The sequence below is a fragment of the Myotis nattereri genome (assembly GCF_964212035.1).
Source record: "Myotis nattereri genome assembly, chromosome: 3".
Lineage (NCBI taxonomy): Eukaryota > Metazoa > Chordata > Mammalia > Chiroptera > Vespertilionidae > Myotis > Myotis nattereri.
This window is the reverse complement of record NC_138077.1, coordinates 54,797,877-54,824,702: the sequence shown is the minus strand read 5'-3', so window position 1 is coordinate 54,824,702 and position 26,826 is coordinate 54,797,877. Positions and strand designations below refer to the sequence as shown.

At 38.2% G+C, this 26,826-nt stretch overlaps 1 protein-coding gene and 1 pseudogene across 2 annotated transcripts in view; one reads left to right on the top strand and one right to left on the bottom strand.

The window, feature by feature from the left end:
- The window catches only part of LMLN (leishmanolysin like peptidase), a gene marked incomplete at its 5' end in the record, with an annotated part of 67,897 nt that overhangs the window by 29,918 nt on the left and 11,153 nt on the right, over positions 1 to 26,826 (bottom strand). Inside the window, 10 exons of the mRNA XM_081085387.1 lie at positions 2,521 to 2,597; positions 5,478 to 5,585; positions 6,781 to 6,898; positions 10,470 to 10,564; positions 15,522 to 15,627; positions 19,738 to 19,916; positions 20,970 to 21,087; positions 22,062 to 22,144; positions 23,017 to 23,047; positions 24,368 to 24,465. Coding sequence (XP_080941513.1) covers positions 2,521 to 2,597; positions 5,478 to 5,585; positions 6,781 to 6,898; positions 10,470 to 10,564; positions 15,522 to 15,627; positions 19,738 to 19,916; positions 20,970 to 21,087; positions 22,062 to 22,144; positions 23,017 to 23,047; positions 24,368 to 24,465 — 1,013 coding nt within the window. The remainder of the gene's footprint in view (positions 1 to 2,520; positions 2,598 to 5,477; positions 5,586 to 6,780; positions 6,899 to 10,469; positions 10,565 to 15,521; positions 15,628 to 19,737; positions 19,917 to 20,969; positions 21,088 to 22,061; positions 22,145 to 23,016; positions 23,048 to 24,367; positions 24,466 to 26,826) is intronic.
- Positions 8,875 to 9,639, top strand: LOC308515006 (large ribosomal subunit protein eL21-like; annotated as a pseudogene). Its single transcript has 2 exons — positions 8,875 to 9,256; positions 9,552 to 9,639. The product of its transcript is annotated as a large ribosomal subunit protein eL21-like (transcript).

Below are 26,826 nucleotides of genomic sequence, written 5' to 3'. Positions count from 1 at the left end.
CCAGTTTGGCTCAGTGGGTAGAGCATTGGCCTGTGGACTGAAGGTCCTGGGTTTGATTCTGGTCAAGGGCTTGCACCTCGGTTGCAGGCTCCTCCCCAGCCCAGGCCCAGGTCAGGGCTCATGCAGGAGCCAACCAATCGATGTGTTTCTCTCACATCAATGTTTCTCTCTGTCTTTCCCTCTCTCTTCCACTCTCCCTAAAAATCAATGGGAAAAATGTCCTTGGGTGAGGATTAACAAAAAAAAAAAAAAGGAAAAAAACCCTTTTTAATTTTTCAACTAGAGGCCCGGTGCACAGATTCGTGCACATTGTAAGGAAATTAATTAGAAGGTGGCTGGTGGGGCAAAACTGGGCAAGATGGGCCAGACATGCCTTGGATCCACCCTCCTGCAGTCCCTCCCTGGCTGGCCACACCTGGGGCAGTGCTGGGGCTCAAAGGGCATCTGCAGAGTGAGTGGGGTCCCTCCGGCAGGTGGGGTCCCTTGGCCTGGCTTGCGGGGATCAGCCGAAACCGGCAGTCTGACATCCCCCAAGGGGTCCCAGAATGCGAGAGGGCATTCTGCAAAGTTGCTGTCATTCTGCTACTACTGGGTTGAGCATCTGCCCCCTGGTGGTCAGTGCACATCATACATACTGGCTGGTCAGCCAGTCAGCAAGTCGCTTAGCCTTTTATATATATAGATAGATTACAGTTGACATACAATATTATATTAGTTTCAGGTGTACTCTATACTGATTAAACATTATATAACTTACTAACTGATCCTTACAATAAATCTCATGCCTATCTAACACCATACATAGTTATTTTTTTATTTATTTTTTAAAATATATTTTATTGACTTTTTGCAGAGAGGAAGGGAGAGGGATAGAGAGTTAGAAACATCAATGAGAGAGAAACATCGATCAGCTGCCTCCTGCACACCTCCTACTGGGGATGTGCCCGCAACCAAGGTACATGCCCTTGACCAGAATCGAACCTGGGACCTTTCAGTCTGCCGGCCGATGCTCTATCCACTGAGCCAAACCGGTTAGGCCCATACATAGTTATTAGAATATTATCTATATACTATATATAAAAGACTAATATGCAAAGTGTCCCCTCGGGAGTTCAGCCAGGAGAACAGTTCAATTGCTTGCTATGATGTGCACTGACCACCAGGGGGCAGCACAGAACATGATGGGCAACCAGTGGCGGCAGCGGAGTTAAGGGAGTGGGGGAAGGAGGAGGTGGGGAGTTGGGGGGAATCACATGGTGGCAGTGCATGGGTAGCGACGGAAGGAGGAGATGGGGAGGCGGGGAACCTGATTGGCCCTGATCACAGGCCAGGCCTAGAGACCCTACCCATGCACAAATTTCGTGCACTGGGCGTCTAGTTGATTATAATGCTCTACTTTACATCCTCATGACTATTCTGTAAAACCAGAATTTATACTTCTTTTCTTGGTTAATTGATTTTAGAGAGAGAAAGGGAGAGGGAGAGAGACAGAAACATAGCTAGCTGAGAGAGAAACATAGCTTGGCTGCCTCCTGCACACCCCCTACTGGGGATCAAGCCCAAAGTCTGGGCATGTACTCTGACAGGGAATCAAACTGTGACCTCCATGCCAGCCAGAACCAGCAACCTTTTGGTGAATGGGACAATGTTCAACCAACTGAGCCACACTGGCTGGGCTCTGTGTCTACAGTTTTAAAATATTGCCAGGAATTTAGAAAAAAATCAGCCCATGTTGCTGTTGTGCTGCCTCAGAAAAAAAGAAAAAATGCTTTAAAATTCACCAGTTCCATGATTTTTCATTAGTGACTCACACAGTCTACAGTGCCTCTATATCCAACTGGTATCTAAAAGAAACTAGCATTGTTTATAAAAGGGCTATAAATAGGTTGTTAAGCAGAGCAGCAGGACCACTTCAGCTAGCCATTGCTTATTCAGGGGTAAATGAGAAAGAGCTATACTAGCACTAAAAAAAAATCCATCATTGTGGGGTTTTTCCCCTTTTCAATATATGAATGCCCTAACGTGGTCCACTGTAAAGTATGAGAAACAATGATAACCTAGTAGCAATGAACACAGTGTCTAGGCTGTGGTTTCTTAAAGCTATCTCTATTAAAAGGAACCAGCACGCCTTGTAAGATTGGCCGATGCCCAGGGCGTATGTGCTGATCAGCCTGGTACATTCTACCATACCAGAAGCCAAGGAAGCTATCAAAAACCAACATGTCTTTCCTCAAGGATCCAGGAGCCAATAAATAAAAAGACCCCCGCTGGAGTCATTTAAAAACAGTATTCTACTGCTTTACCAGAAAGGCCTACTGCTTTAAAAACCAGGAATCTATACATCACCAATCTCACTTATAATTTTAAAAAATTTTAAATTAGTCTTTCCTAAGAATATTTTACTTCAATGCAAAATGTCAGCATTTTAAGCTGATTAGTTTATTTAGCTTAATCATATTTCTTTTAATATTCATTTCATTTCAATGAACAATTCATATAATAATCTCAAAGCTGTCTTACCCAGTGTCCTCCATTAATGCCAGAGTGATTCGAGAGAGGACTCGGTTCTGGGTGTGAGAACCAGTCATTGCTTCATTCTGAAAATTGCCAACAGATTTTCGTTAGAGGACTGGACCCCTTGCAATCTCAATAATTTCCATCATTACGTTGATGTATATTTAAAATGTCATAAGTATGAGAGGCTCATGAAGTATTCACTTAAAATAGTGAAATACATAAGTCTTGTTTAAAATGACATGACCGAAGCTTAAAATCTACTTTCTGCCTCAAATGTCTACATTGTGTCCAATTTTGTTTGAATGGTAGACAGCCAGCATTTAGAACTCTGATGAAAATGAGGATAAATACATTGAAACAGGAATACTGTAAAAATATTACACTACCTAGGCAAAATGGGTAGTTGAGACAGATGCCCAGATAATACTTACCCGAATTACACAAAAATGCTTTCATAACCCTCAACTTTGTGATCAAAGAAATACACATTAATATGCAAAACACGTATCACAGGATCAAAGGATTTGCATGAGGGACCTAAAATACCATCAAGGTCTACTATCTACCCAGTGTTTTAATTCATATCATAAAATTTATACCAGTAGGTTGCCTAACGATAAGGACTTCACTGCCTCTTAAGAAGGCGTATTCTATCTTTGTGCAGCTCTGACTATTCTTCCAATCTTTAATTTGAACACTAGATGGTCTTCTCAAGCACTTTAATATCACCTTTTTAAAAAATAGGTCAAGGACACAAAGCTGACTTCAGAGAAAGGTATAAGTTGATGAAATTAATAAAATTATTACTATCTACTGAAAAGTAAATAAGCTTTCATTTCTGGCCAATCTATAGCTTTCTAAAGGGAATCACTTGATAAAATTGCTTAAAGAAAATTAACTGAAATTCCCACGGGAGAAATATATGTCGCTTCTAGTAAGTTTCCATCACTGTTACTTGTGGTCATCTAGATAAGGTCAGTACAAGCATTAATTTTATTCTTTTCACAGTTTTACCAACTCAGGTCATGATACATGTAAGCGTAATTTTCAAATCCTTCACCCATTTTTAAATTTTTAAATATTTAAATATTTTTACTGATTTCAGAGAGGGAGAGATAGAAACATTGATTGGCTGCCTCTTGCATGCCCCCCACCCCCACCCCACTGGAGATGAGCCCGAAACCTGGGCATGTGACCTGGTTGGGAATTGAACCATGATTTCCTGGTTCATAGGTCAAGGCTCAACCACTGTTAGCCATGCTTTATTGCTGAGTTATAAGAGTTCTTCATATAGTCTGGATTATAGACCCTTATCAGACAGATGATTTGCAAATATTTTCTTCCGTTCTGTGAGTTGTCTTTTCACTTTCCTGCTAGTGTCTTTTGAAGCACAAAAGTTTTTAATTTTTTATGGAGTTCATGTTGTCTATTTTCGTTGGTTGCTTATGCTTTTGGTGTCACATCTTTTATATATACAATCTCCTTTGAGCAAGACACTCCACTTGCAGGGATTTATCTCTTCTTTTTCTATATAAAGAAATTTGACCTTGAGTTAACTTCCTAATTTTGGTTTCTGGAAACCTAATAAAGGTGGAATGTGAACTAAGTTACCAGCAACAGTACACAGGGAAAAAGACCTCCTGATATGCGTCTGGATATGGGATTACTATAAGTGAACCGAACACCTGTTGGTAAGCCACAATTTGGGACTTCCGGGTATGCAGTGACTTTTATGGGTATGACCCTTACAGGGTTCTGCAAGTTATATATATGGATAACTCTTAGACTGCTGTATGGAGTATAAGAGAAATGCCTGATGGCCATGGTGGCATGCTGTGCTTTCTTTCCTCTATCCTTCTACATGAATGTTTTTTCAATGTGGACCATTTAGGTCTTGTTAATTTGATTGTTTAGTTGAACCTAATTACCACCACTAGAACAACACTCCTAGAAGACACTGCAGATTTAAATAAGTTGCTCACTGCAATATTTTTAAAATTAAAAATTAAAAAGTTATTCATTAGCATAGGAATGTTGTTCATATAAAATGTAGCTATTAAAAAATGAACAGATCCAATATACAGATTATTCTACTAAAGCATGCGTTTCTGTATGTGAATGAGCTCATGTAAGCCTGGTAAATAAGAAAACATCATCATCATCATAAGGATCGTGTTGCTTCATAATGATTTTCCCCCTGGATTTTAATGTTTTGTGCAATGGAGCAAAAGCAGCTAAATACAAAGCACGCTAAGGCAGCTAAACACAGTAACAGAGAAATGCTATACTGTGCAGGATGTCCGTTCACTCCATGCTCTTCTACATGGCTTGAAGTGCTTATTGCATGGTTCTCTCTAATCTTTGTACAATTTTACTATTTTCTTCCATTGCTCAGATTTATAGTCTCCCATCCAACTATCACTGTTTTTTGTTATTGCTGTTCAATATAAAGAAATACTAGAGTAAATATAGTTTATTTATTGGAAATATATGTCTTTTTAAACCAAACTAGCACTTTTATTATGACTTATTGCTTTTATTAGTGCTCTGGTATTTGTTTTTCCCACAAGCCTTGTTATTTTTAGTGTTCAGTTTTGGAGGAAGAGGTTTTTCTAGGAGAGCATACATTGCATTACAGTGGAAGCACTTTACTACCTTGGAGAAATGTTTAAGAAAAATATCGTTAAGTGAAGAAAGTTGTAGAAATGTACGAACCATTTTTAAAAAAGTATATATGTTAGTTCATATTTCTGAAAGGATATACAAAAAACTTAAAAAGTGATTACTTCAGATAAGTGGATCTGGAAAACTAAAGGGCAAAAGAGACTTAACATTTTTTTTATTTTACTAGTATACATTATTATACTGTTTGAATGACTTTTTACCATAAGTAAGAAAAAATATGTCTAGTAACATATTAAAGAAAAAACAGATTTAGTAAAATTTTAATGTAAACTTACCTCTAATAACCGCTTTTCCCAATGGTTGAGTTCAGTGCCCATACCACCTTGATTTTCAAGTTCCATTCCCTCCAGAATTGGACAGTTAAAATGTTTTCTTGCTTCATCCTTAAAATCAGAAAAAAATATAAGCCCTACAAAAGTACAAGATAATGGCAAATGATCACACTATATGTAATAAAGAATTAAAGAATTACTTTGGTGCCCTAGCCGGTTTGGCTCATTGGATAGAACGTCAGCTTGCGGACTGAAGGGTCATGGGTTCAATTCTGGTCAAGGGCACATGCCTGGGTTGCAGGCTCCATCCCCAGCAGCGGGCGTGCAGGAGGCAGCCGATCAATGATTCCCTCTCATCATTGATGTTTCCCCCTCTCTCTCCCTCTCCCTTCCTCACTGAAATCAATAAAATATTTAAAAATAATTTTTAAGAATATAATTTTGTTCATTTGGTTCTGCCTGTCCTTCAGTTAGAGACTTCCAGGGTTGGAAAATACGCCAAGAGCAATGTAAAAATTCCGAAGACTCTTAGAGAGAGCTGTGTTCAGTCAAGGAGGGAGAAAGGGAGAATAAGTTTCTGTCATTACATAAACGTGTGATGGTTAATTTTATGTGATCTTGGCTGGGCCGCAGTGCTTAAATATCTGGTCAAACATTAGTCTGTATATTTCTATGTGGATGCTTTTGGATGAGATTAGCATTGAACTTAGTGGATTTTGAGTAAAGCAAATTTATAGATGGGCCTCATCCAATCAGTTAAAGGCCTTAACAGAACAAAGACTGACCTTACCTGAGCAAGAAGGAATTCAGTCAGGAAACTGCCTTTGGATTCAAATTAAAACTCTTCCCTGAGTCTCCAGCCTGCTAGCCAACTCTCTCAGATTGTAGATTCTCTAAACCTCCGCAATTACATGAGCCAATTCCTTAAAATGAATCTCTTTCTTCTCCCTCCCCCCATGTCAACACATTCTGTTGGTTCTGTTTCTCTGGAGAACTCTGACTAATACAGACTCCAGATTAAGTGATCCCCAATTATGCAATAGTGCCAGTAATGCTAAGAAGTATAAAAACAGAGGAGCACTGACTTAAAGCAGTGGGTAGAAGGGGAACCAGGAGTCATTGCCAAATTTCCATTTCCTCAGATTTCTCTGGGAGGGTAGCTTCATTGTATTGCCTTTCTAATCTGTTTCCTACTCTAGGCTCTAAAATGTAATCATAGTTCTTAAACAATAATGATTAGTAGAGGACCATTATGAAGGAAAAGCGCTGATGGCTCATGTGACGTTAATAATTTAGTAATACTTACAACAACACGAGGTGTTACTAGGAGATACACAGTGTGAGGAACTATCTTGTTATCTCGAACATCCCATAATCTCTCCACTTTTTGAACTACTTTATCACTCCATTGATATAATCCAAGACTGTAATTAAAGGATAAGAAGACAGTCACTTTTGCAAATTTACCTCATTAAATGTGAGGTAAATTTACCTCACTTAATTTTATGAATATCAATAAAATTAAAATATTCGAGCTTACTATGTACCAAGTTCATAAAAGTACTTGATAACATTTTCTCATTTAATCTTTTCAACAACATCATGAGAGTGTCATCACCATGCCATAGATCAGTGGTTCTCAACTTTGGCTGCACATTAGAATCACCTGGGAATCTTTTTAAAATCCTGATTTCTGGGCCTCATCCTCCAGAAATTCTGTTTCTTTGTTACTAATGTTGTAGCCCCACCCCATAACAAAGAAACAGAATTTCTGGAGGATGAGGCCCAGAAATCAGGATTTTAAAAAGATTCCCAGGTGATTCTAATGTGCAGCCAAGGTTGAGAACCACTGCCATAGATAAACACACAGAAGCTTAGAGAGATGAAGTAACTTGCTCAAGTCCACATAGCCAATTTTTGGCTATGATGACAATGAATTCTTTCCTTTTAAGACATTTGTTGGGGGGAAAAAGCAAGTCCAGAGACATATTCAAGTATAGAAAGGAACTTAAACCCCCCAAAAAGATGACACTTTAATTTAGTGGGAAAGTATAATTTACATAATAACTGTGTAAAACCGGTTATCCATCTAGGAAAAAAGTTAAATCCCTATTTTGTACCATATACAGAAATAAATTCCAGACAGATGGCAGCAAAAATAGTAGAGTAAGGACCTCTGAAAATTCTCTGCCTTGTGAAAGCCATGAGAAAAGTAGCAAAATTGACCAAATCAACTGTTTTAGAACTCTGAAAATTAACCAAAGGCTTGCAGCAATCCAGGAAGCACTTAAAAATGGATGAATCTGATGAATTAAGAAAAATGAATTGTAAGAACAGCAAGCTTTGTGGTTTTTTCCCATGCCCTCTCCTGTCTTATGGCAGGCTTGAAAACCAAAAGTTCAGACATGGCAAAAACCAGCAACTGGGCAGCCACCAGAAGAATTCATAAAAAACAACAGCCATGATCCAATTATATGTCTACAAGAGACAGTTCAGACTCAAGGACACAAATAGGTTGAACTTTTAATCCTTTTATGGATTAAAAAGACATGACATTCAAACAGTATTCAAAAGAGAGCTGGAACAATTTTATTAATATCACACAAAATAGACTTTAAGACAAAAATTATTTCTAGACACAAATAGGGAAATTTTCTAATGATGAAAGAATCAATCCACCAAGACATAATAATTATAAAAATATATGTATAGCCCAGCCAGTGTGGCTCAGTGCTGAGTGTTGACCCATGCACCAAGAGGTCACTGGTTCAATTCCCGTTCAGGGCACATGCTTGGGTTGCAGACTTGGTCCCCTGGTGAGGGGTGTGCAGGAGGCAGCCAACTGATGTTCTCTCTCATTGATGTTTCTATCTCTCTATTACTCTCCCTTCCTCTCTATAAATAAATAAACAAACAAATAAATAAATAAATAAAATACATATAACACATCTATATAATAAAAGCCTAACCAACCGTTATGGCAGAAAGACCAGAACGACCAGTCGCTATGCTGTGCACTGACCACCAGGGGGAAGATGCTCCATGCAACAACTGCCCCCAGTGGTCAGTGCACTCCCACAGGGGGAGTGCCACTCATCCAGAAGCTGGGCTCACAGCTGGCAAGCGCAGCGGCAGTAGCAGGAGCCTCTCCTGCCTCCACAGCAGCGCTAAGGAGAAGCAAGCCAAGCGGCAAGGAGTAGCGAGCAGGTGGGCGGTAAGGAGCGCGGGGTCACGGACATCCCCCAAGGGGTCCCAGACTACGAGAGGGTGCAGGCTAGGCTGAGGGACCCCTTAGCAGAGGTCAAATTTCGTGCACTGGGCCTCTAGAGTGTGTGTGTGTGTGTGTGTGTGTGTGTATCTTCTTTTCAGCCAGAACACCACCTTCCAGTAATTCGCCAAAATGACTAACACAAAGAGAAAGAGAGGCAGCCACTATATGTTTTCTAGGATTTTTAGAAAACATGGAGTTGTTCCTCTAGCCACATATGTGTGAATCTACAAGAAAGGTGATATTGTGGACATCAAAGGAATGGGCACTGTTAAAAAAGGAATGCCCCATGTTACCATGACAAAACTGGAAGAGTCTACAATGTCACCCAGCATGCAGTGGGCACTGCTGTGAACAAACAAGTTAAGGGCAAGATTCTTGCCAAGAGAACTAATGTGCGCATTAAACATATTAAGCACCCTAAGAGCTGTGATAGCTTCCTAAAACGTGTGAAGGAAAATGATCAGAAAAAGAAGGAAGCCAAAGAGAAAGCTACCTGGGTTCAGCTAAAGCAGTGGTTCTCAACCTTCCTAATGCCACGACCCTTTAATGCAGTTCCTCATGTTGTGGTGACCCCCAACCATAAAATTATTTTCGTTGCTACTTCATAACTGTAATTTTGCTACTGTTATGAATTGTAATGTAAATATCTGATATACAGGATGTATTTTCATTGTTACAAATTGAACATAATTAAAGCATAGCGATTAATCACAAAAATAATATGCAGTTATATATGTGTTTTCCGATGGTCTTAGGCGACCCCTGTGAAAAGGTCGTTCGAACCCCACAGGGGTCTCGCCCCACAGGTTGAGAACCGCTGAGCTAAAGCGTCAGCCTGCTCCACCCCGAGAAGCTCACTGTGTGAGAACCAGTGGACAGGAGCCTGAGCTGTGAATTCACAGCATGACAAGTATAAAAAGAAAAGACTTGTGTACTGATAAATACATCTTATAAAATAAAATAAGGGTGGGGAACCTTTTTTCTGCCAAGAGCCATTTGGTATTTATAACATCATTCACTTAATATAATTCACTAAATATAAGTTTATGTTGCTTGAAAAAAGCTCCTAGATTTATTGAATTTCAAGTACTGCCTGGGGTTGCCTGGGCAGGGCCAAACCAAATGATTTCATGGGCCTTATACAGCCCTCAGGCCAGACATTCCCCACCCCTACTATAAAGAACCAAAATATATGAAGCAAAAATAAATTTCAAATAAAGTTATGAATGCAAAAAATTAAATAATAATTTACTGTAAGAAAATTTAGGGTAATATTTTTTATTTTAGAGAGAGAAGCAGGGAGAGGAGAGACAGACAGAAACAGTGATGTGAGAGAGAAACATCAATTGGTTGCCTCGCACAGGCACCCAGACTGGGCTTGAACCTGCAACCAGCGTTCGTTGTACTGGATGATGCTCCAAGCACTGAGCCACAACAGCCAGGGTTAGAGTAATATTTTTATAATCTTTGGAGGGCAGGAACTTTCTTATGCAATAAAGGAAAAAAGAGATGAATAAAATTTTAAAAGAGATGATATAAAATTTTAAAACTTCTTTGTATGTGAAGCTAAATGACCTCTTATACCCTATCTTGTTTTAATAGCTATAATTTTCTTAGGCTAGCCATAAAACAACTGTTATTTATGGCACTTAACATGCTACAATTCTCACATTCAAGTCTTAGTATCCCTCCTAAAAGAGAACAAGAATAAAAATAACAAATACCTATAATTAAAAAGTGGGAGACCATCTGCAAATCTTGAAGTTAGAGGATTTCCATCTTTATCACGGTAGAATGCAAATAGCCCAGCAGAGAAACCCTATAAGAAAAAGTTGGAAATGTCTTAAAGTAAAAAATATCAATTCTGATTAGAGACATCATAACATGCTGCTATCAAAAGAGAACACTGATATAACCACATAGAAGCATCAGTACCTCTACAGGAACTTCTTATATTGAAATTGGACAATTAAGTAATCCATATTTTTGAATTTTAAATTCCAATTACTTAAGATTATTAAGTGAGGAAACCATAAGTAACAGTAACAAAGATATTCTTTAGGGTATAGACAATGCATTTATTTATTTAAGAATGTATTAATCACAGTAGATCTTCATATAAACTTACTAAACTCTGTAACTGCATCCAGAAAATGGTACTATTGAGAAAAATTAACAATAGAGTAGGGTAGGGGGTGAGTGATCAAATATGTTCCTAAGAACATTCATAAAATTTCAGTGTCTTTGATTCCAAAATCCACATTTAATATATATCTACACTTAAGAAAAGTGGAAATGAGTGTGTGTGTGTGTATGGTGTGTGTGTGTGTGTGTGTGTGTGTATTTATACACTTGATAAAGACTGGAACATATATGAAAATGTTAGCTGTGGTTCTTTTGCTAATATGATAATGTGTAAAATCACCCACATTCCCAAAATTGTTTTACAATGTGAATTTTTATGTTTCTAATCACATTTTAAATAGTTTTTAAAGAAGTGTTCAATTTTGCCCTAACCGGTTTGGCTCAGTGGATAGAGCGTCGGCCTGCAGACTGAAGGGTCCTAGGTCCGGTTCCAGTCAAGGGCATGTACCTTGGTTGTGGGCACATCCCCAGTGGAGGGTGTGCAGGAGGCAGCTGATCAATGTTTCTCTCTCATCGATGTTTCTAACTTTCTATTCCTCTTCCTCCCTCTACGTAAAAAATCAATAAAATATATTAAAAAAAGAGAAGTGTTCAATTTTAATGATAATGTATATTTCACATAAAGACATTAAAATCCCTATTCTCTATCCCTCCCCTTCCAATTAACATGAGAAAGTGGGCAAAAAAATTGTTGACATTTGATATCTCCTGTTTCTTTTCTTGCTTTCTTTCCTAATCTAATAGCTAAAACAAAGCACTTTTGGAACTACTTTTTTTTTGAAAAAAATATTTTTATTCATTTCAGAGAGGAAGGAAGAGGGGGGGAGAGAGACAAACATCCATAATGAGAGAATCATGGATCGGCTGCCTCCTGCATGCCCCCTACTGGGATTGAGTCTGCAACCCGGGCATGTGCCCTAACCGGGAATCAAACCATGACCTCCTGGTTCATAGGTTGATGCTCAACCACTGAGCCATGCCAGCCAGGCTATAACTACTTTATATATATCTTATACATTGAGAATATGCTACAGCTTATATTCAAACTAGAGGCCCAATGCACAAAACTCGTGCAAGAGTAGGCCTTCCTTCCCCTGGCTGCTGGCACGGGCTTCCCTCCGGCACCTGGGACCTGGGCTTCCCTCCAGCCGCCAGCAGGCACCCAGGACCTGGACTTCCCTCACAGCCCTGGCTTCGTCCAGAAGGTGGACCCGAAGGACATCCAGAAGGATGTCTGGTCTAAATAGCATATTGCACTTTTATTATTATAGATAACTAACAATCATAAATGATCACTTAATCAATTTCATTGGCAAATTTCTTTGCTAACATAACTGTGGTCTCTGTGTCATTCATGCTTGCCAGTATGATTAATGGAATCCATATTAGTATTTTATTCCTATATTTCTTCTTTTTTAACCTCTAAAGATGCAAAGGATACTTAATGGAATCAGCTAAGAATATCTAAATAGTTTTAAATATAAAATTCACTGAAGTTACATAAAGTTTAAAATAGTATGATTTGTCTCATCCTTTATGATATTCTAAATAAACATTTTTCCCACCCTATCAACTAGAAAGTTTTTCTAAGCACTCATATTTCAGAAGGATTATCTAGTATTTAAAGTACCATGGATGACTGTAGTTGAGAGCTATGAACATATTTAACTTTATAGGGAGTACCTGTAGCTATTAAACATTTAATTCTTTCCATCCTCCAGGATGGTTTTTGAGATTTAAACTAATCTTTAAATTTTGTAGGGCTTTACAATTTTTAAAATAATTCAAATACACAGAAAAGTTTCAAAAGCCTAACAGAAACTTATGCATCCTCTTTAAAAGGATTTAAGATGTTAGTTTTTCCATATTTTCTTCAGGGTTGTTTTTTTTTTTAATAAATAAAACACTCCAGAGTAAATACTGCTGAAGCCTCACTACCTAATCCTTTTTCCTCCCTCTCTTCCCAGAAGTAACCACTACCTTGAAATCTATTTGCCTAACTCTCATACATGTTTTTACATTCAATGGTGTCTCACTTTGATTTGAAATTACCTGACTACTAAAGCAAGTGTGAATACCTTCTCATACATTTCTTGGCCAAGTGAACCTTTTCTTTTGTGGTCTGTTCATAACCTAATTTATCTCATGTTTAGGAGCTCTGTATTCATGTTCACCTATAGATTAGACTTAAAAACCTGTTGTTTTACTCTGGTTCTCTCAAGTATCTATAGATTTTATAACTTAAAGCTTAAAATGATACTTAGAATGACATTTGTCTTTCACCAAATTGAGCAGGTTCAACTTACTTTTTTTAATAAAGGGAAAATAAATTATTCATTTTGGGATCTCCTTACACGAAAGATATAAGTACTATTTGGTTACACTACAGTTTCACCAAGTTATGCAATCAATGTATTTGCTGATTTAAAGACTGATGCTTAAGAAAAATACAGACAAGAAAAGCACAGGGAAATGGAGCTGGACTAGTAGGGTAAGTTAGTCCTGAACCCCACATTTTATACTTCAGGTAAATCAATATATGTCCTTAATATTTGAGGGCCCACCCCAAAAAAGAGAGTGAGGCCTGCATTTCAAGGTCATACATGATAGCTCACTAAATAAAACTAATAAATAATAGCCACTAATTTTATTACACCTTATTATGTACGACATGGTGCTAAGCCATTTATAAGTTTAAAAAAAAACCAAAAACATTTCAGTTCCTACTACTTTAAAAAAAAACCTTTTTCTTTTAAATTTCAAGAGAGAAAGGGAGAGGGAGAGTTAGAAACATCAATGATGAGAATCATTAATTGGCTGCCTCCTACACATTCCCTATTGGGGATCCAGCCTGAAACCCAGTCGTGTGCCCTGACCTGGAATTGAACTGTGACCTCCTGATTCATGGGTCAATGCTCAACCACTGAACCTCATGGGCCAGGCCCATTTATGTTTTGTCTTATATAATCTTCAAGAGAAAAATCCCATTGTAGCATGTACTAATATCTTCATTTTACAGATGAAATTGAGGCTTACAAAGGCTAAGTAATTTACACAAGATCCCAAAGATTTTTAGTGATAGAATTTTAAAAAATCACACCTAGATCAGTGTAATACTCTCTCTCTTAAATTTACTGCCATCTACTGTCTAAATACACAGATGGTATCAGAAGAACATGTCCTAGCATCTTAGGCAACACTGTTTAATTCCCTAGACACATAGTCAAAATTTATTTTGGATAAATTAGGGAAATGAAAGAAGTTCTGAATCAGTTAGTACATATACACTTAGAAAGCCTAAATAGACCAACAGGACTTTTAGAAATAAGATCTCTGTAGGAGATAAGATCTATAATTAGTATATCAGTTGTCATTTTAGAGGAAAGTAAATTTTTCTAAATTACTGTTTTTTCTGTAGAAACAATTATTTTCTCAAAAATCCCATTTGCCTAATATACTAATTTATTTAATTATTATTATTATTTTTTTTATTGTCTAAAGTTTTACATATGTCTCCTTTTTCCCCAATTGGCCCCCCACCCCCAGCCATTCCCACCCTGGGCAAACCCCCACTGCCCCAGTGTCTGTGTCCATTGGTTATGCTAATATGCATGTATACAAGTCCTTTAGTTGCTCTCTAACCCCTGCCTCCCCTAACATTTGTCTCTAGATCGATCTATTCTTGTTCATCAAATTATATTGATCATTATATCCCACATATGAGTGAGATCATGTGATATTTATCTTTCTCCAACTGAATTATTTCGATTAGCATAATGCTCTCCAGAGGAACTTTTACCATTTGCAACGTCATGGATGGAACTGGAGAGCATTATGCTAAGTGAAATAAGCCAGTCAATGAAGGAAAAATACCACATGATCTCACTCATTCATGGATAATAGAGACCATTATAAACTTTTGAACAATAATAGATACAGAGGCAGAGCTGCCTCAAACAGATTGTCAAACTGCAGCAGGAAGGCCGGGAAGGGTTGGGGGGCAGGAGGTAGGGGGGTAAGAGATCAACTAAAGGACTTGTATGCATGCATATAAGCATAACCAATGGACATAAGACACTGGGGGATAGGGGAGGCTAGGGGACTGTCTAGGGCGGGGGGATAAAATGGACCCATATGTAATACCCTTTGTAATACTTTAAGCAATAAATAAAAAAATAAAAAATAATAATAAAAATAAAAAATAATAATAAAAAAAAAAGTTCCTTCCTTTTTATAGTGGCATAGTATTTCATTGTGTAGATGTATCACAGTTTTTTAATCCACTCATTTGCTGATGGGCACTTAGGCTGTAAAAATATGGAATGCTTCACGAATTTGCATGTCATCCTTGCCCAGGGGCCATGCTAATCTTCTCTGTATCGTTCCAATTTTAGTATATATGCTGCCGAAGCGAGCACTGTTTAATTATTTTAAATAGTATAACTCAACCTAGCTCAAATGCTAATCATTAGAAATTTTCTACTGGCAAAGGCCTAATCAACTGTTTTATGGAACATGAATTTAAGAATCTACATAATCTTAAATGTTAATATATACATCAAAATGAAAGCACAATAAACAGAAAACCAAGGCGCACACACACACACACAAGAGTTAACAGGAAAATTTACCAGGGCATGAATAATCTCATGTTTCACTGTAGACAGCATCCCAATAAACTCCTGAGGCTGGGTAGAGATCATATTTGGACACAGGTTAGCATATCCTGCTATTGGCCTGTTAAAGTAGACATTGAATTTTTATTATATTCCAGAATAATATGCATTATGATATTTATTAACCTATACTTTTCCATAAAAAATTGCCCAAGGTCATGCACTGGCTGGTGTGGCTCAGTTTGTTGAGTGTTATCTCATACACCAAAAGGTGGCAAGTTCAATTACCCATCAGGACACATACCCAGGTTGTGGGTTCGATCCCTGGTTGGGGCACCTACAGGAGACAACTGGTTGATGTTTCTCTCTCTCTAAGATCAATTAAAAACAAAACAAAAAAGTGTCCAAGGTCAGAAAAATCTTTGCTAAATATCAAATGTCATTTTGTAAAATAACATCTAACTTTCACTATCTTTTACTTTGAAGACATATACCTCTGTGTTGCTATGGCATGGCTAATCAACAACTATTTCTAAAAAAGGATTTAGTCAGTTAATTTTATTTTACTATGAATTTTTAAAATTTCAATATATACCAAATAAAGAAATGTACTGAAAAATTCAAATTCTAACACTATTTTACTTGCAAAATCCATATATGACTTCAGCATTTCTCTATATTTACAGGCACAAAATCAGTCAAGTAAGTAGAGAGGGAAACAAGAATACACTATAGGACAATAAACAAATCATTCAGGTTGCTGACAGCTGCTGGACCTTCTTATTTCCATCTCACTATTCCCTCTCCCACCCCAACACTGCCCTTCATTCATATAAAGATCTCTATCTTCCCATTATCTTCTTTCATATTCTATACCTTCTAGAATCTACAGAATTCTACATCTCCTCTGCACCCAGAACCTGAGTCTAAGAGCCGACTAGGACCCAGAGTAATTCAGTCAGTTTTCTCATGCACTTACCTATCTTTTAAAAGCAATGGCAAACAAACAATGGTAAGGAACCCCCAGGTCATTTCTCTCATCACTATCGTAACATTTTACCATATAAATACCACAAACCTCATTAAATTTTGATTGCCTATTTAGAAAGTAACATTTGTCTTATTTAAAAAACATAGTATAGAACAACCAAGATGGTGGCATAGGTAAACACCTGAACTTGCTGCCGCACACAACCACATTAAAACTACAACTAAAAGACAAAATGAATATCATCCAGAACCACAAGAAGGCTGACTGAGTGGAAATTGTAAAACTAGAAGGAAAGAGAAAAGCACATTGAGTCCGGTGGGAGGTGCAGAGGCGTGGAAGTGTGGAGGTAGGGAGGCGCGCGCATAAGGGGCTGGCAGCTGGATACACTGTTGTCTTTTTCAATCTGGAGGGAGATATAAGCTCCCTACTGCTCTGAACTCCAGTTCCCGGTGAGAATTTGGGGACCCAGACTCATAGGGAGAGAAACTGGACTGTCTGGCATCTGGCCTGAACGTGAGGGCGGTTTTCTCGCAGAGATGCTTGCAGCGGTCAGTGTTCCTGCAAGGGGCCACGGGACACAGACCCTGGGACCTCTCTGAGGCAGAGCAGACTGGCAGCCATTGCGGTTTGCTCCACACTGGTGATTCCCTGAGACCCCGCCCTACCCAATTTACAACCCCACCCAAGCTGTGCACAGAGACTTTTGCATATGAATGGCCTGGCCTTTCTCTGCCTAAAAACCTGGGCAAACTCAGTGAGCGCCAAAGCCCCACTGAAGCAAGTCCTTCCCCATAAGGGTGTCTCCAGCACAGAAGTTCTCCCATTGTAGACACAACTGGTCCTCACAGCCAATTGGCCTGAAGGTCAATTCCTCCCAGTGATACCAACAGCAATCAAGGCTTAACTACAAGACCGTGCACACAGCCCACAAAGGGGTGCACCAAGAGTGTCCACCTCAGGTAATTAGGGAGGCTGAGCCACTGGACCCTGTAGGACACCTAGCACACAAAGCCACTCTATCAACACAGGGAAGCAGCCAAAATGTGGAGACAAAGAAACGGGTCACAAATGAAAGAAATAGAGGAAAGAAAACTATTGGATATAGAGTTCAAAACCAGGGTTATAAGGTTTTTCAAGAATTTTCTAGAAACCTCTGAGAAATATAGTGAGACCCTCAAGGATATGAAAAAGGACCAATTAGAAATTAAGCATACACTGACTAAAATAAAGAATAAAGAGATCCAACAGCAGACTAGAGGATCCCAGGAATCAAATCAAAGATTTGAAATACGAAGAAACAAAAAACACCAAACTGGAAAAGCAAAAGGAAAAAAGAATATAAAAATATGAAGATAGTGCAAGGAGCCTCTGGAACAACTTCAAGCGTACCAACATCCGAATTATAGGGGTGCCAGAGAAGAGAGAGAGCAAGAAATTGAAAACCTATTTGAAGAAATAATGACAGAAAACTTCCCCTACCTGGTGAAAGAACTAGACTTACAAGTCCAGGAAGTGCATAGAACCCCCAACAAAAGGAATCCAAAGAGGACCACACCAAGACACATCATCATTAAAAAACCAAGGGCTAAAGACAAAGAGAGAATCTTACAAGCAACAAGAGAAAAACAGTTAGTTACCTAGGAGTACCCACACAACTGTCAGTTGATTTCTCAACAGAAACTATACAGGCCAGAAGGGAGTGGCAAGAAATATTCAAAGTGATGAATACCAAGAACCTACAACAAAAATTACTCTACCCAGCAAAGTTATCATTTAGAATTGAAGGTCAGATAAAGAGCTTCACAGATAAGAAAAAGCTAAAGGAGTTCATCACCACCAAACCAGTATTATATGAAATGCTGAAGGGTATTCTCTAAGAAGAGGAAGAAGAAGAAGAAGAAAAAGGCAAAGATACAAATTATGAACAAATTGACAAATGCATATCTATCAACAAGTGAATCTAAAAATCAAGTGAATAAAAAATCTGATGAACAGAATAAACTGGTGAATAGAATAGAATCAGGGGCATAGAAAGGGAGTGGACTGACAATTCTCGGGGGGAATGGGTGTGGGGGGTGCGGGAAGAGACTGGACAAAAATTGTACACCTATGGACGAGGATGGGGGGGTAAGGGCAGGGGGTGGGATGGGAACCGGGTGGAGGGAGCTATGGGGGGAAAAAGAGGAACAACTGTAATAATCTGAACAATAAATATTTATAAAATAATAAAATAAAAAACATAGTATAGTTTCTTCATATTTGAAAACAATAGACTTACACTTAGAAACAGTATATATATAATTCACTTACCAAAACATTGCTAGCAATGTCTAAAATACAAAATGGATGTCACTGTCAGGCCTAAAATCCATCAGGGACTTCTATAACATTAGATTAAAACAGCCCTGTCTTTCTCTTCAATCCATTTCATGAAGCTCTCATCCTTATACCGTGTCCACTAAAGTGGCTTCTAACAGCAATAGGTACACATGGCTTCTTCCTAACCTAAGCTTATTTGTAAGTATACTATATAATAAAAGGCTAATATGCAGATTGTCCCCTCAGGAGTTCGACCGACTGGGAGTTCGACTGCTCATTATGACATGTGCTGACACCAGGGGCAACATAGAATGAAGGAAGGCCCCGGCCAGCGGCTGGCAGCGAGGGGAAGGAAGGCCCGATTGGCCCTGATTACCAGCCAGGCCCAGTGCACAAAATTCGTGCACTGGGCCCCTAGTACTTAACTAATATCTCAGGGGGGAAAAAACAACTCTATTAAATATATATTCTTTTTACTAAACAAGCTGACATATGTATCTGCAAAACAATACAGCACTTTCTTCTTCATTAGTACATAAAACTCAATATTTAATTATAAGCTTTTTGAACATTCAGAAGCTAAAAATTTTTGAGTCAATTTCATGGATCAATAATTATATAGTATCATGGTAACAGACTGCTTTTCATAATCCATGATGCTGATTTTGAACTCCTTACCAACTTCAGTACTGACTGACAGAATAATTCTGAAGCACATACCAGTGATTCAGAAAATTTCATTTTCTTTAAATGTAACCTGATTCCTCCACTCTCTGGCCCCCCATTCAGGCAGTGTGCCATTTCTTACTTCTAAAGGCAATCTGGCAAGTGCAAACTTCCTGTACTCTAAACACATAATATAGTTTGTTTTAAACGTTCCCATATTAGATGTTGAGAAATAAGTCTCAGGGGAAAGCTTACCTGTCCATTTTTGCTTCCTGCTGACAATAGGCTGCATAAGAAATGATGTTTTCATGGCTGCACCTCTCGGTGGCCAGAGCACCAACATAAAGAACAAAGTCAGCATCTCGGACCCCCTCTTGGTCTGGCACACCCACCGCTCCACAGGGCCACTTACCCCCACGGCAGACCCTGCATTGCTGCGCCCATGGGGGGAAAGGGGGGCGGGGCAACAGAAAATCAGACCAAAGACAAGGTTAGCTGTGGAGACTTTTAATTTATAGTGAATCCAGACTCTGAATATATATAATTTAATTTTTATTTATCCCTCAAATTTATCAAAAGCCATACCTCCCTCAACTCCTTGTCTCTACTAGTAACTCTGAATCCATTTTACTAAAATTTCTACTTTATGTAAAATAATCATAAATCTATAATTTTACCTCAAACAAATAACTGCTATTTCTAAGCGGCAGCCAACCAGGATGCAAAAAAGAAATTTAAAAGGGACCTCCTTATACATTTTTTTTGCAGCTTCCTATAAATCTATGATTATTTTATTTCAAAATTATTTTTAAAAATTTAAAAGATAAATACATTTCCTACTATAAGTAATTCATGTATCTTTTAAAAAATTCAAATACAAAAGTATATAAGGTAGCCCGGCCTTATGGCTTAGTGGTTAGGTGTCGATCTATGAACCAGGAGATCAGTTTGATTCCCAATCAGGGCACATGCTGGGGTTGCAGGCTTGATCCACAGTGGGGGATGTGCAGGAGGCAACTGATCAATGTTTCTCTCTCATCATTGATGTTTCTATCACTCTCTCTCCCTCTCCATTCCTCTCTGAAATCAATAAAAATGTATATTAAAGAAAAACACTTCTTGGTAACACAGATTCAAAATTCCCCTAAAGTTATTCTAAAGAATAAAAACATTGCTTAAGAAAAACCCTAGCCCTGACCGGTTTGGCTCAGTGGATAGACTAGAGCGTCGGCCTGCGGACTGAAGGGTCCCGGGTTCGATTCCGGTCAAGGGCATGTACCTGGGTTGCGGGCACATCCTCAGTAGGGAGTGTGCAGGAGGCAGCTGATCGATGTTTCTAACTCTCTATCCCTCTCCCTTCCTCTCTGTAAAAACATCAATAAAACATATTTTTTAAAAAAAGAAAAAGAAAAACCCTTAAGGAACATTTATGGCAAAAAACAAAACAAAACAAAACAAAAAACATTGCTAAGAGCAGGCTGAATTACCTGGAGGTGCTCTTCAGGCACTATAATGGGGCCACATTTTGTATGTTCTGCACATTCTCCAGTACAGTATCTGTGGGGATCATTTTCCTTCCGTAGGTATTGGTTTGTTGCACATTGTCTTCAGTTCATTTGTACATCAAAGTTTAATTGCCAAAAAGAAAAAAAAAGCAGGGGGGGGGGGTGCGGAGAATAGGTCACAGTAGTCAAAGACATCATAAAAAACTAGTAACTGCTATATTTGCTCAATAATAGTTACTATTTTAGTTAGAAAAGTGGACTAAGGAAAAATTTTGGTTCCATGGGAAATCCTCCTGATATGAGTTTTCAAATACCCAAATATTTCATAAAACCAATACTGTAGATAAAGAAGGAGGGAGAAAGGGGATGTAGCAAGCAGGGACAATTATACCCTAGGACAGTGATGGCAAACCTTTTGAGCTCGGCCTGTCAGCATTTTGAAAAACCCTAACTTAACTCTGGTGCCGTGTCACATATAGGAATTTTTTGATATTTGCAACCATAGTAAAACAAAGATTTATATTTTTGATATTTATTTTATATATTTAAATGCCATTTAACAAAGAAAAATCAACCAAAAAATTGAGTTCGCGAGTTAGAGGTGTCATAGGTTCGCCATCACTGCCCTAGGAAAAAAATCTAGTAAGTCACCATATAATAGAAAATCAGGAAAAGAATAATTATCCAATAGATGCTTTTATATTATTTTTAAAATAGCTTGTATTTTGGTCTCTAAAAAATCATAATAGCCGAAACCGGTTTGGCTCAGTGGATAGAGCGTCGGCCTGCGGACTGAAAGGTCCCAGGTTCAATTCCGGTCAAGGGCATGTACCTGGGTTGCAGGCACATCCCCAGTAGGAGATGTGCAGGAGGCAGCTGATCGATGTTTCTCTCTCATCGATGTTTCTAACTCTCTATCTCTCTCCCTTCCTCTCTGTAAATAATCAATAAAATATATTTTAAAAAATCATAATAAAATATTCTGGTATAAATTTCATAATTTGCCATACAGGTAGAATGGGGAGGGCAGAGTACTAAATGACAAGAAAATGATCTGTGTTTAATGTGACATACCTGCTAAGTAAGATAGTGCCCGCAGGTCTACGAACCTGAAAAGTCTTCTCTAAATAAGAAATAGCTTGTGGAAAAAGTTTGTTCTAAATAAAAGTTAAACAAAGAAAACTAGTCAGAATTATAATCAAAGTATAAATTACATTTAAAACAAGTACACATAGGATTTAATGCCTGAGGGCAAAAAAAGGAAAAAGCCTTACAATTTCAGAATACAGATGTTAATTAGTTAAAGGCTGCATGACAAGGAGGAGGGGAAAGAGTGAATATGTCTAGGAGCAGAGGAATTTCCACATTTTCTAGATGAGTTTGGGGAAAGAACACTAACTGGAAACTTCCTTCCCTACTTCTATGTAAATAGAATATTAGAAAACATAAATCTGAACTATTAATCTAAATTACTTCAAATTTGGGACTGAGTTAGTTGGTTCCAACATCATGGTAGTTTATGTTAAGAAAATCTTATGTTTAGAAAATTTACTTTAACCGCGATTATTTCTGTGAATGAACTGGCTTAATGTGTGTGTGTCACTCTCTGTAACAGTTAAAAAACTAACGAGGTTAGCACTTCTATAAACAACTTTGGCATATCATACTTTCTGGTTAATTAATCTTCAGGAGAAAAAGCATTTCCAGAATGTATTTTCAAAGCATTTCCAAAAAATCAGCTTTTTGTACACTATCCTCAATATGTTCTGCTCCCCCAAAACTTAAGAGAACAATTAAGAAAATGAGAAGACTAATTTAATATCAAATACAGACAAAGTCTTGGTGAGTGCATAACAAAGACATCTTTGGTGAAAATGATAAATACATTTATCAATTCACTACCAACATCTTGTATTCAGTCATTCACAAAAGTCATGTATATAGTTTTCTTTACCAAAGTAGAATTTACATAAAACAAAATATACCCATTTTAAGTATCCAATTCAAACCCTGAGTATTTATTACCTACCTTAACAAGGGATCTTTTTTCATGGAGCAACCTGAAAGAAATGACAACATGAAACATAAGAATTGCCATCTTGGGCAGAGCACTGTCTCAATTGTTCAGAATACATCCGGTAGGAGCCCCAAAGAATGCTTTGTGGAAGCATGCAGTATCAAGCCCCCAAAATTTCAATTTATCTCAATAAGTATTTGAGAGTTCACTCTGTGCCAAAGCACAGTGCTAGGCATGATCATATGCTATTTCATTCATTTTTAAAGTTAAAGATAGGAAAGGACATCAACTACTTTTAATAGATTTTTATAAAATACTATAGATTGTCCTGGACAGTGTGGCTGTTGGTTGGGCATCATCCCCTGTACTGAAAGGTTGCCGGTTCAATTCCCAGTCAGGGCACATACTTGGGTTGTGGGCTCAATCCCTAATGGGGGGCGTGCAGGAGGCAGCCCATCAATGTTTCTCTCTCATCCCCTTCTCCTTTTCTTTCTCTCTAAAAATCAATAAAAAATCTTTTTTAAAAACCTACTATAGATTCATAATTTACCTGTTTTCTGGACTACTCTTACACTAAATAAAAAATTTAGACTATACCACTTCTCTGGTGAATAATTTTGTAAATGTTCTTATTAGTGTGTGTGTGTGTGTGTGTATAAAATTACTTCCTCTTATTTTTCTTCCAAGTACTTATTGAGGAGGTGCTTTCTGGGTCTGTTATTGACCACATCCAAATAGATTCACAGTTGTTTTGTTCAAATTATGCATGGAGTATAGATTTTTTAAAAATAGGTTTGTACTGGTTTTTAGAGAGAGAGAAAGGGAGAGTTAGAAACACAGATAAGAGAGAAACATCATCCTACACACCCCCTACTGGGGATGGAGCCCTCAACCTGGGCATGTGCCCTGACTGGGAATAGAGCCGTGACCTCTTGGTGCACGGGTTGATGCTCAACCACTGAACCATACCAGCTGGACATGATGTATAGATTTTGATCATATCCCATGGCTATCATCTTCCCAAATTAGTCCATCTTGAAGATGCATTGGCTCTGAGTTCAACCTATGGAACTTCAGATAACAGATAAAAATATCTTTAAAAGTTTGATTCTTACCCTAGCTGGTTTGGTGCAGTGGACAGAGTGTTGGCCTGTGGACTGAAGGGTCCCTGATTTGATTCCAGTCAAGGGCATATGCCTGGGTTGCGGGCTTGATGCCCAGTAGGGCATGTGCAGGAGGCAGCCAATCAATGATTCTCATCATTGATGTTTCTATCTCTCTCTTCCTCTCAGAGATCAATAAAAAAAAATTTTTTTAAAGTTTGATTCTTAATAAAATGATCACAAAATAATGATATACTTACTCTTCAATACTTTTATCATAGACAGTCTTGATTCTTAAATGTTCATCAACATCTCTCTTTACAACATGATTTGCTTTAAGATGGACCTTATTTATGACCTGAAAAAATGGAATAGGTTTAAAGTTTTTTAAAAGATGTTGTACAGATTAGTCAATTGAGGTCATAATGTAAAATTAATAGACTAAATTTCAAGTGTAATACCCAGAATAAAAATAAAGAATAAATAGACAGAGAGATATATTTATGCACAGGCTCAACCTGATGCATATATTCAGTGTAATCCCAATCAAAATCTCAGCAGGTTATATTGTAGATATAAATCAAATGATTCTAAAATTTACATAAATAGATAAAAGACTTAGAATAGCCAACACAGTATTAAAGAAGAACAAAGTTAGAGGACTGACACTACCTAACTTCATGACTTACTATAAAGCTACAGTAATCAAGACAGTGTGGTACTGGCAAAAGCAGAGACAGAGCAATAGAACAGAAGAGAGAGACCAGAAATAGAACCACATAAATACAGTCAACTGAGCTTTGACAAAGGGGGGAAAAGGCAACACAATGGAGCAGATAATCTTTTCAACAAATGGTTTTAGAACTGGATATCCATATGGGAAAAAATGAATCTAGACACACACCTAACATTCTTCATAAAATTAACTCAAAATGGACTGTAGACCTAAATATAAAATGCAAAACAATAAAACCCTTAAAAGATACAATAGGAGTGAACCTAGATGACGTTGGTTATGGCAATGACCTTTTATTTATTTATTTTTTTAATATATTTTATTGATTTTTTACAGAGAGGAAGGGAGAGAGATAGAGAGTTAGAAACATCGATGAGAGAGAAACATCGATCAGCTGCCTCCTGCACATCTCCTACTGGGGATGTGCCCGCAACCCAGGTACATGCCCTTGACCGGAATCGAACCTGGGACCTTTCAGTCCGCAGGCCGACGCTCTATCCACTGAGCCAAACCGGTTCCGGCAGCAATGACCTTTTAGATGTAGCACTAAAGGCATGGCCCATGAATGAAATAATTGATAAATTCAACTTTATTAAAATTAAAAACTCTGCTCAGTGAAAGATAACACCAAGAAAATAAAAAGTTAAGCCACAATAGGAGAAAATATTTGCAAAAGACACATCTGAAAAGGGACTATTATCCAAAATATACAAAGAACTCTTAAAACGAAACAATTATGAAAACAAACAATCTAAGGTGGGAAGGAAGGGTAGAAGAGGGTATGAGGAGGATAAATGGTGATGGAAGGAGACTTTACTTGGGGTGGCAAACACATAACACAATATACAGATTATGTATTATAGAATTGTACATCTGAAACCTATATAATTTTAAAGAATACATTCTTATTGATTCCAGAGAGGAAGAGAGAAATAGAAACATCAATGATGAGAGAAAATCATTGATTAGCTGCCTCCTGCACATCCCCAACTGGGGACCTAGCACACAACCCAGGCATGTGCCCTGACCAGGAATCAAACTGTGACCTCTTGGTTCATAAGTCGATGCTTAACCACTGAGCCAAGCTGACTGGGCTGAAACCTATATAACTATATTAACCAATGTCACCCTGATAAATTCAATAAAAATGTTAAAAAAGAAAAAGAAAACAATCAACCCAATTTTTCAAATGACCAAAAACTACCCTGGCTGGTATGGCTCAGTTGGTTGGGCATAGTCCTGGCACTAAAAGATTGCCAGTTGGATTCCTAATCAGGGCACCTGCCTGGGTCCAGGTTGCAGGCTTCATCGCCTGTAGGGGGAGTGCTGGAGTCATCCAATTGATGTTTCACTCTCTCACACTGATGTTTTTCTCTCTCTAAAAATTAATTTAAAAAATTTAAAAAGGCCAAAAACATGAATAGTCATTTCACTGAAGAAAATATACAGATGGTGCCCTGGCCGAGTAGCTCAGTCAGTTGGAGCATTTTACTGATGCTCGAAGATTGTAGGTTCCACCCCTGGCGAATCAACCCAAGAGCCCTCGCCGGTTTGGCTCCGTGGATAGAGCGTCAGCCTGCGGGCTGAAAGGTCCCAGGTTCGATGCTGGTCAAGGGCACATGCCGGGGTTGCAGGCTCGATCCCCAGTGGGGGGCGTGCAAGAGGCAGCCGGTCGATGATTCTCTCTCATCACTGATGTTTCCATATCTCGCTCCCTCTACCTTCCTTCTCTGAAATCAATAAAACTATATTTAAAAAAAAAAAAATCATGCCCTGACTGGTTTGGTTCAGTGGATAGAGTGTCGGCCTACGGACTCAGGGGTCCCAGGTTCGATTCCAGTCAAGGGCATGTACCTTGCTTGTGGGCACATCCCCAGTGGAGGGGTGTGCAGGAGGCAGCTGATCGATGTTTCTCTCTCATTGATGTTTCTGACTCTCTATCCCTCTCCCTTCCACTCTGTAAAAAATCAATAAAATAAATAA